At 47.1% G+C, this 10,803-nt stretch overlaps 1 protein-coding gene across 4 annotated transcripts in view; it reads right to left on the bottom strand.

The window, feature by feature from the left end:
- Positions 1-202: 202 nt before the first annotated feature.
- Positions 203-10,803, bottom strand: part of RPS6KA1 (ribosomal protein S6 kinase A1) — a 72,518-nt gene continuing 61,917 nt past the window's right edge. For all 4 annotated transcript variants that reach the window (XM_030538886.1, XM_030538888.1, XM_030538889.1 and 1 more), the window contains 15 exons: positions 10,438-10,475; positions 10,171-10,313; positions 9,552-9,622; positions 9,038-9,126; positions 8,734-8,798; positions 7,259-7,361; positions 6,774-6,901; positions 5,676-5,801; positions 5,076-5,165; positions 4,039-4,197; positions 3,365-3,526; positions 2,490-2,566; positions 2,194-2,311; positions 1,656-1,793; positions 203-1,286 (listed from right to left, as the gene is read on the bottom strand). In XM_030538886.1, the coding sequence (XP_030394746.1) occupies positions 1,164-1,286; positions 1,656-1,793; positions 2,194-2,311; positions 2,490-2,566; positions 3,365-3,526; positions 4,039-4,197; positions 5,076-5,165; positions 5,676-5,801; positions 6,774-6,901; positions 7,259-7,361; positions 8,734-8,798; positions 9,038-9,126; positions 9,552-9,622; positions 10,171-10,313; positions 10,438-10,475 (1,630 nt within the window). In that variant the 3' untranslated portion in view covers positions 203-1,163. The remainder of the gene's footprint in view (positions 1,287-1,655; positions 1,794-2,193; positions 2,312-2,489; positions 2,567-3,364; positions 3,527-4,038; positions 4,198-5,075; positions 5,166-5,675; positions 5,802-6,773; positions 6,902-7,258; positions 7,362-8,733; positions 8,799-9,037; positions 9,127-9,551; positions 9,623-10,170; positions 10,314-10,437; positions 10,476-10,803) is intronic.

Genomic DNA, 10,803 nt, shown 5'->3' with positions numbered 1-10,803 from the left:
AGCAACACTGAGTTCCCCCATCACTGAGACACCTGGGGAGAAGAGATGCACTTAGACACACAGCTTTTCATCTGTAGATGTCAAAACGCTTTACAAAAGGCAGGCAAGTACCATCATCCCCATTTTAAAGAGAGGAGCAATGACTAGCATAGCTTATTCTGTAGCTAAAGGCATGGGTGAACATTCAGTCAGTAAAATAAACTTCAGCTGAATGACATGTTTATTATAAAGTTCAGACAGAAACCCTGAGTTACCAGCCATAGAACACAATTAAATTAAAAAATAAAAAATAAAAAGATTTTGCTTCGCATCATGGATTCCTGGATGGTGCTAAGTGAAACAGGAATTAAAAAAGAAAGAAACCAAAGCCAACCCAAAAAGACTTGACTTCACAACAGAGAATATTTCTTCCCTATCAGCATCTGTTCATCCGACAGAACCCTGAATGAATGCTGGGGCAAAGAGGAGGAATGGTCCAGACTCTGCAGGTATCTGGGACAGTTTAACCAAGTAGGTGCTTAAAATGGCTTATGCCCTCGTACAGCAACCATGTGGCTTCTGGCAGAAACCAAAACCTACAGGATGAAATTTAAGAATTGGTTTTACAAGCTTTACACAAAAATGGGGCGACTTCTCTAACAGATGGTTCTGGAAAGAACAGTTGCTAGTTTGACACTGGGGAGGATACAAAAAGTTTTGGGGGTGGGTGGGGGGGAGTCAGACTTCCAGCTGCACCAGCCCTGAACCCCAAATCAGTTGTGAAAGGTGATGTGTCTACAATCAAGGTCTGGCCTTTCACAGGAAAAAAGACAAATCATATCTGCTCTTTAGTGACATCATTTCATGGATTATACATTCTAGTTCTCATATACACAAATGGATCCCTTTAAAAATTGTATCAATTTACACTTTAAAAAAAAAAAAAAAAAGGTTTTACAGTGAACTTCTATCAGGACAAGCGAGTCCACGAAGAGAAGAGCTAGTCTTTCAAAAGGAAAAAGGCACTTGGCCTTGACGTGGTTTGGAGGAAGACAGTCTGCAAATAGGCTTCCTTTCACACGTTGTTTTCCTGCCCGTTTCCCCACTTCCCATCTTCAGCAGCTCGTGAAATGTCACGAGTGACAGCACTGCACAATGGTGCCATGGACTGCCCAGGTTTCCCACTACAGTGACGTGGAGGGGAGCTTCTTCACCCGCCTCTGTGCCAGAATGGATGATTCAATGGGCTTCAGCTGGGGGCTTGGCTTGGAGCTGTTTATTGCAGAGTATGTTGCAACCATGGCTCCCTTGGAGAAAAGAATGGAAAAAAACACAAAAACGGTCACTGAGGTGCCACGGGACTGCATCCACCCAGAATAGCTGGGAGGCAGAAATATCTTTGTACCCTACTGAAAATTACTGGCCGGCATATAAGGAACTGGCTTCTTTTTAGAAGAGAGTTATCGGAAGTCTTTCTGTGGCCTGAAGGAGTTAGTTTTTGCCTTGTACTTACTAACCATTCCCCTCCCACTGCAATTTCCCCCAGATCATCCCTTTGCCCTGGCAGCAGATCCCTACCCCCACACCTTGAGACTGCTCTACCCACTACCCAGATGTGGTGATGGAGCAAGAGGGCACCGCTGAATGCACCACAGGCACAGCCCCACAATACATACCTTTACAAGCTGTACATCCTGATGACTCAGCTGGCTCTGGGGTAACCTATCCTTCTGTGTTATCCAGGGATGCTGCAGGACTTGTTTGGCTGTTAGGCGCTGGTGAGGATCAATATGGAGCATCTTTGTTACCAGATCCTGGAGCAAGCATTCAGAGAATTAGACTTCAGAAAGGTGGTGCAAACCCATCTGAGAGAGGCTCATCTCATTCAGAGATGAGACTTAGAAGTTCGTTATCCTAGGGAATAGCAGCTATCAGCCTGGGCACAGAAGATGGGGTTGAGCATCAGTGGCCATGGATAGGCCACTATAGATTGGTATTGCATAGCGGCACTAATTGCAAAATGGTGACGCACCCAACATAGACACTGCTTCCCCCGTTTTGGAGGAAAATGTGCATGTGAGATGAGAGCTACTGAACCCACATGATGGGGGAGGAAAAAGTGAAAGCAGTAAGAGAGGTTTATTTTAACAGGCTGCACAGCAGCTGTCTATACTTGACCTGAGCTACAAACTTAATTCAGGTACCAGACCCTACCTTGGCTGCCTCAGAAACCGTGTCCCAATTTCCTCCTTTCAGAGTGAACTTCCCTCCGCCTATTCGGCTCAGGATGTCCTCTGGGGTGTCACTAGGCCCATTTGCAAAAGGAGTGTATCTGAAAAACAGAAAATTTGCAGGTTCCTCTTCTAACCGAACAGAATTGAAATCTGAGTGAATGATAGTCAATAAGGGCAATATGCCCTCTGTGGCAGGGCACACTCACTAGCAATATACCCACAGACAGCTGTCGGTGTGCTAAACGCATCCCCACCATAAGAGCAGCAGGTACTTACCCTGCCAACATTGTATAGAGGAGTATCCCTAAACTCCAGATGTCACATCCCTCATCGTACCCTTGACGTTTTAGTACCTGTGCAGAATAAGCCAAGGGAAAGATGTCAGTTTTCCTAAGAGTTCCTGCTCTGTTAGACAATGAGCATTGATTTGATGGTTTTGTCTGTGCGCTGGACCTTTCTAGGGCTCTGTCAGCAAACAGGGTCATGGACTGATGGTTGGGACTCAACTTGGCTTTGCTTTCATGGATGAACAGGAAACATCCCAGGCATGTCAAAATAGCTATGGAAAAGAATCAGGCACTAACAGAATCTCACACTGCGTATTAGTTCTACAGAGACGCCAGTTCTCTGACACCTAGATATACTCATTGAATTAGGTGGCCAGTACACCGGCTTTTCAGCCCCCTAAATGAGGGGTTTGTTTGCAAGCCAGTGACCCACCCTGTCCTGAGAATGGAGGGTCACTGCTTCTAAAGCCCCGATAGAGCAAGTCTGTTAAGGAACCCAGAGAAGGGGTTGGATTGCAGGACAGAAGTAAATCGGGGGCAACTTCCAGACTAGGAAAGGGAGCCAACAGAACCAATTTGTTTTGAATTGTGCCATCACTTCATGGAGGAGGCAATAGACAGAGGGTAGGAAAGAAAAGCAGCAGGAGGGTATGAAACCTAGTCCCAAAACTTGCCTCCATTAGTTCAATACTGGGAGAGTATTTCTGCTTTTGCCCGCTCCCCAAAGCGGGCCCTGCTGGCAGAGTGTGCCAGAGCTAGGCCTGGCCAACATTTCAGCAGGTAACTAATGCTGGCAGACAACTGCAGCCTGGTGGAGGACAGCAAGAGCTACAGAGGGAGAGTTTCAGATCATGAGCGGCTTACCTCAGGGGCCACAAAGTTTGCAGTGTAGCAAGGGGTCATGAGAAGGCCATTCTCAGCTCTCAACTGCTTGGCAAAGCCAAAGTCACAAATGCGAATGCTCTCTGGGTTTCCAGACTCATCCACGTAGAGAATGTTGCTGGGTTTCAAGTCTCTGTGAACTACCTGTGAAGTAAAGAACAGCAGGTGCTGCTGTCACACTCCTCTAGCAGCTGCACTCAAGGCTGCAGGTGAAGCAAATGGCACAGACTTAGATTTCATGCTTGGCCTCCCTCAAGACTGAAACGTATCCTAACAGGCAGCTAATTCCGGGAGAAGGGGCAGGCAGGGCCGGTGCAAGGATGTTTCATGCCCTAGGCAAAACTTCCACTTTGCGCCCTCCCCTGTCCCCAAGCCCCTGCCCTGAGGTGCCCTCCCCTACTTCACTTGCTGCAGGCGGCCCGCCACGTGCTCCCCTGCCCCAGCTCCCTCCACCGAAATGCCGGCAGCGACCGGGGCGGCGGAAGATCCAGCCGCTGCGGTTGCTGCCGAAGAAAATGCCGCCCCCCAAATTCTAGCGCCCTAGGCGACCGCCTAAATGGTTGCACCAGCTCTGGGGGCAGGATAATAGCCCCATGCCCACCTGCTTTCCACTTGATTGTGCGGGACCGGTCAGCATCTCAGCCTCCTGTACTCACCCCTTGAGAATGCAGATACTCTACAGTTTTACAGATCGTGTGCAGCACAGAACTGGCCTCTCGCTCAGAGAAACACTTCTGTCTGAGGATCCTGTCCAGCAGCTCCCCTCCTCTCATCAGCTCAGTCACGAGGAAAACATGCTTCCCGTCGTCATATACCTGCCAAAGCAGATATGCAGGGATTAGTCCCTAAAACAATAATGATCTCTCTCACGCATACGTCCATCCGTCCTGGGGGCTGAGTTGCCTGAAACCATGCACCTATAGCCATAATAAAGTCATCTCCTGCACGTGTTATGTGCGGTTTAGTCTCATGCAGATCTAGTTGGAGGAGACTTTCACAAGCTCTGTAAAAAGTTGAAGCAGAGCCAAGTTTTGATTCACACATGGAGGGACTCCTCTACTCCAGCCTTTGTTACCAGGCAGTGCTGGGGGAACAGATTGGTTTAATGCTGTGTGCACTCTGCCTGGGATCAGGTGAGGGATGGAGCATGGACCAAAGAAGTGCTGCTCACTGCTGAAAGACCTGATGGCACCAGAGTCGCTGGGTGCTCAGTCCCATAAGATTCTGGTGTACTAATAAATTCAGTGATACGTCAAAGGAAAAGCATCAGTGGGGTAGCTGTGTTAGTCTGGATCTGTAAAAGCAGCAAAGAGTCCTTCTGTTAGTCTATAAGGTGCCACAGGACTCTTTAATGCTTTCAAAGGAAAAAGTAGCTGGGTTATGGTGAACCACAATATAGCTTTAGAGAGACAGTCGCTCTAAGCTAGGACTTGTGGCAATCAGGTGGTATCAGAAACCACAGTGTACATCCAACGGGATGTTTCCAAAGCAGCCTTAGTAGTTCTACCACAAGCTCTACAGAAATCCTCCATCTCCCCCAGCACATTGCTGGGGAGCTCTGACACCTTCCCAGACCTGCCACCATTCTATTGTGGGGGTTCTCAGGAGCAACAGCTTCAGCCTCAGCAGGCAGGCCTGTGCTTTCAGAGACAACATCTCTGCTTAGGTGCAAGTTAAACATGGTTACACTCACATCTTTCAGTGTGATGATGTTTGGGTGCTGCCCGTACCGCAGGAGGATCTCCATCTCCTCAGAAGGGTCTCGTTTACTCTTATCAATGATCTGCAGGAGAGCATAGGAAGTGTAACCAGGCCTGGGGTCCTTCTACCAGGCAGGTAGGACAGAGCTGTGTGCATGGAGAAACAATGAGTGGAGCACTGCAGAATTTAGCTGGGGTTGAGATTCTAAACTTATTTCCACTCCCCAGCTCCTGCTGTCGTGGTTTTCCAGACCGACTCATTTTACTGCTAGTTATACATCCCCATGATCACATGGGGCGCCACATCAGCCTTTGTTCAGGCTGAGAAGCACTCGATGGAATCCCCAAAGCCCAACACAGCAAGCGCAATTACTGAAAAGTAATGTGTGGTACTGAACTTTCCTCTCCCAAAAGGAGAATGTCGCTTCCCCAGCACCCCCAGCCGAGAAATCCAGCCTGGCTTCTTGTATGATAGCGCAAAACTGCAGGGACAAAGGCACTTCGGTCACTTTTATTTTTAGAGGCTGTTAGTAGAGAGAAAAGGAAACCTGAGTGTGGGAGTGCACATAAGAGAGAGAGGGCAGACTGCAAACCTTGACGGCATATTCCATGTTGGTGGATTTATGAATGCAGCGTTTACACACGGAATAGGAGCCCACACCGATCGTCTCCCTCACTACGTAGCCTTCATTAAACTGGAGACTCTTGCCATGCAGCTGCTACAGGGGGATGAATGGAGAAATTAAACAAGAAAAAAGTAGTTTAGGGAAACACCACAGTATCTGTACAGCAACAAAACGGAGGATGGATTGACTGACTGCTACCCACTGCATCACACAGCTTCTTATTCTGCCTGCCAGGGAGGGGGACAGAAGGGCAAATGGAAGTCACATTTCTAGAGTACCTTTCAGCCCACAGCTACCACCTACTGAAATGCAGCCACCTCTAGGGTGGGGGGCAGCAGCCACATGGCACAGAGTTGGGGCAGTGCCTTGGTGTCCTTGGCTGAACAGTTCACCGGCCAGAGGAAGTTATGGAAAGAGTCACAGGAGCTTCAGCACCCAAGCAGAGCCGAAAGGACCTTGGTCTTTAAGGCTGTAATTTTCAAAGGTCCCTAAGGCAGCTAGTATCTAAATCTTATTTAATTTCAGTGAAATCTAGCACATAACTGCCTTAAACCTTTTGAAAATCATAGCCCATTTCATCTGAAAGACCCCACATTGCAAGCTGCATCGACTCAACTGACTTGCTGCTGCAGGATGAAGGATTGAGCTGGCCCCAGCAGGATATGAATCCTCTGGTCCTTTGCGTAAATATGCACGATTGGGTCAAACCGTCCAGGATTTTTAATCCTGTAGCATGTTGAAGTCTGATCTCTCCACAGGAGGTTATGTGGTGATTTTACCTTGGCCCACTCTAGGCTATGTCTCTTGTCCCCTGCCCTTCCTCTTGTTCACATCCACGGCCTGGCTAAGCCTTTGAACAAATTCACACACATATCTGGAATCCACCGGGGCACTGGTCAGGGAGTTTGCATGAGGAAATCCCTCCTTTTCCACAGAAAAAGCCTTGCCTTCAGGTTGTAGCCAGGCTGTCACTTATCAGCCCTCATGGTCTGGCCGATACGCGCCAGGCTTCTGGAATTATCACTGCAGTTTAAGATAGGTCTTTCCTTGGTCCGGTCCCCTTACCTGTACCACAGAATGCAGAGGTGCCTGGGTGGGTTTGACCATGCCATCCTCCATCAATCCAGTTGCCACAAAACTGAACCCTCGGAAGAGCTGATGGGCCCCTGCACTCGGGGGAATTCCAGGGGAGTCTGGAATAAGTCAGGAAAAAGAGTGGTCCTGCAGCTGCCTGCCAGTAGCTGACAATTTATCCCTCACATACTAAGAGTTATGGTTACTCCATATTCTAGACAGGAGCTACGCCGCATGTTATTCCACAGTTTAATAGACCATTTACCCTTTAGAGCCCCCTGCAGATTTACTCCTGCACCACCCATCCCTTGTCAAGAGCTGTAACCCTCTGAAGTCAGTATTCCTCATTTTACGGTGAGGACAGGCCTAGTTCTGCTGGAATAGGAGTCAGTGTCATATGCCTCATCCCAGTACCATGTGTTTATATAGCCAGAGTATCCTGTACCAATTTCCTATTTGCTGGGGTGCACACAAACCTTTCGGCGTACGAGAGGTGAACTCTGTGTCAAAATAAAAGGTGTCATCTGGTCGGGCCACTGCAGGTTTGAAAGGTGGTTTGATCTCTCTGCGATATAGCTTCTGCAAAACAAAACGCCACGGATGCCATTCAACAAACCATCCCGGGCAGGTAGATGTCCCAATTGGCAGACATTCCCAAACACGCCTGAGGGGATGGATTTACCAGGAAAGAAGCCATGAGGAGGAAACTTTACAAGCCAGAAATTGCTTGGTAGCGTAGCGGAAGCTGTTGAGTCACTTCTGTGGCAGAAGCTTGCAGTATTTCTCCTCTCTAGGCATCTGCTACCAAGAGCCAAAAAACCTTCTATCTCCAGGGCGCTAAAAAGCCAGCTATCCAGGAACTAGTTGATGCCACCAGGGTCTGCTGCGTCTTCTCTGCTTGCTCTGGATTCAGATGCTCGGCCTGAAAGCAACATCTAGGAAGAGCTAGAGGAATTCCTGGCAGGGAGTTTTTTCCTCCTCACAGCCTTTCTGAATTGCTACTTGAAGATAGTTTGAGAGAACCCTATATGCTAGCATCATGGGAGGTCTGTTCTAAAACTTTTCTAGGTCTTCTTGAACCTCCATCACCACAGTATCCGAATGCCTCAAGCACTAACTGGCCAGTCCTCAGAAGACTTCTGCAAGGTACAGGAGTACAGATGGGGAAGAGATCACATGACTTGCTCAGAACTTTACACAGGAAGCCTGTGGTAAAGCAGGAAATTGAACCCCTATTTCCTGAGTTCCAGTCTTCGTCACCAAACCACCCTGGCCCAACCACTTCAGTCAGATATTGTTCTATTAGGACAGTTTCTGTCTTTCAAACTGTAGATCCATTCCTTCCAAAGATTCCTGTCCCTCAAGGATATTTTCCAATACCTTCGAGGTCATCCCTCTCCTGCTTCCTCGTCCTACTGCAAGAGATAGTCAATCATCTCATTTTGATCTGAATTCACACATGTAGGGTATTTGCTATGACAAATGTGATTTTTGTTCAGTTTCCTACTTCAGCCATCCAGGTGACTCCCGTTCCTTTTGTGCGAACACTGTTTTGGGGAAGCAGCAAAGAATCCTGTGGCACCTTATAGACTAATAGACATTTTGGAGCATGAGCTTTTGTGGGTGAATATCCACTTCGTCGGATGCATGCATGTATTCACCCACGAAAGCTCATGCTCCAAAACGTCTATTAGTCTATAAGGTGCCACAGGATTCTTTGCTGCTTTTACAGATCCAGACTAACACGGCTACCCCTCTGATGTTTTAGGGAAGGACTCTGACAGCTGATGAACAATAGGACGGAACCTTTTGACTGTTGGTCACTCTATAAGCATCTGTTTCATTGCAGAGCTAAGTCAGTCGAGTGATTCATGCCTCTCCCCTTCATTGGTATGCAAGTTTGAGAGCATGTAGAATCCAATATCTAAGCAAAGAAAGGTTCAATACTCACATTCCAGTCAATGGTGGAGTAAAAAGGGTGACGCTTTATCTCTTCTGCCCCATCTGTACCAGAACCTGGAAGACAGATACCACTCTGGATTTAGTGCTCCTGTATATACCCACTCCACTGCTAACGAAATAAGCAAAGTTATAATCCACTGTGCAATGTGACCAGATATTACTGGGAGTCAAGCTGTGCTGAGATATGTGGGAGAACCTAGCCAAAATCCAAATGTATCTGACCCACTTGGACAATAGGAGCCAAGATGTTGCACCTGGAGCTCCCAGAAACAATGCAACACCGGATGTCTTACCTAATCTGTTGGCTGGATTCCTTTTGAAAAGGGCTCGCAGGAGACTCTGTGCTTCCGAGCTCAGGAACTGAGGCATGCCCAGCTTTGCTCTGGAAAAAAAAAAAAAAAGGTCTAATTAACTATGAGTAAGTAAAACAAGCAAACAGGCGCTGACTGCAGCTCATCTGCCACCTAGCTTCCCACGTCTTTCCTTGCAGCATGAGATAGAGTCAGTTTTTCGCTCAGCATTTTAACACTGTGCCCGCCGTAAGTCTGTTTATAGAAATACTTGCAAATTAATGCCATTAAACTGTTATAACTCCCAGGATGCAAAATTCCTGACGTCCCAGCGTAGGGTGACCAGATACCAAGTATGAAAAAACAGGATGGAGGTGAGAAGTAACAGGAGCCTACATAAGACAAAGCGCTCAATATTGGGACTGCCCCTATACAATTAGGACATCTGGTCAACCTATCCTAGAAGCAGAGCAGCAAGCTTTCCCCTGTAGAGACACTGAAGAATAACTCCTCTTACTTGAGAATGAATGTCATTGTCTCCTTACGGTCTTTTCCCTGGAACGGCAGGGAGCCAGTGAGCATCTCAAACTAGAAAGAAGAACAAGAGAGAAGGTTAAATGATTGAGTGAGTTTCTAGGGGCAGCAGATCCTAATACACTTTAACACTGAACCTTGATATGGTTAATGGTAATTTATAGTCTTTCAAAGAACACCTTAGAGCTGAAAGGCCATGGATTGAATGACCACCAGGTGGCAGCTCCAGATCCATACAAGGAACACTAGCATCACTTCCAGTCTGAAATGAAAGTATCTTAACGGAAACTTAAGCTGTCTTAAATGAGACAAAATGTGACAGTCGTGAGAGACTGTCAGAAACCATCTAAATTCTACGTGGAACAGCTATGAATGTAGCTGATCCCTGTGACATTCGTTACACTTCACTACTGATTGCTTTGGGCAGAGTAAGGTATATGGGAGCTTGAAAACATTGGAGTGATTATTAGATCTTTCCTAGTTCAACAGTTCTCTGTTAGAGATACAGTATAATGCAAGAGCCATTGCATCATCTCTCCAGAACTACCATTTAAAGAGCCACCATAAAATTAGGCTTCAAACATGCTAGTTAGATACCATACCATTAATACACCATATGACCACCAGTCAGCGCTGTGGGTGTGGCCCTGACGATTCACAACTTCTGGTGCCATATATTCCACTGTCCCACAGAAGGAATAAGCTTTCTTCTCATGGTCAATGGCTTCTTTACTCAAACCAAAATCTATGCAAAAGAGAAAAACCATGAACAGACATCCACTTTCTACAAACAGAGTACAGGCATGGAAGAATGCCTGTATCTCAAGATGCAAGTCTGCTGTAGTGCAAAATTTTTGGAGTCACCTTACCTGTGAGTTTGATGTGTCCTTCTTCATCCAAGAGGATGCTATAAGAGGGAGAGGAGAGACAGGTGTGTAAACACCAATTATCATTACCGTAACAGAGATGCTAACAAGTGAAACAACACTTATTTCGGCTCCTGAGAGGCTAGCTAAAAAGCTTTAAGAACCCCAGAAACAGATCTTAGCGCCACCACTTTCAGCCCCGATGGTTTAGCCCTTTCATCAAGATGTGCGACGCAAAGAGAATGGCCCATTTTCCTCCAGCCACTTACACTCTCCCTCCTAACAGGGATGCTTTGTTCAAAGACTCCATTATTTGCAGTATCATAGCACCTTGGAGCCCCAATCCTGGATCAGGAACCCAATGTGCTA

The sequence above is a fragment of the Gopherus evgoodei genome, chromosome 20 (assembly GCF_007399415.2).
Source record: "Gopherus evgoodei ecotype Sinaloan lineage chromosome 20, rGopEvg1_v1.p, whole genome shotgun sequence".
Lineage (NCBI taxonomy): Eukaryota > Metazoa > Chordata > Testudines > Testudinidae > Gopherus > Gopherus evgoodei.
Note: the sequence above shows the minus strand (reverse complement) of the source record. Positions and strands in the feature narration are given on the sequence as shown.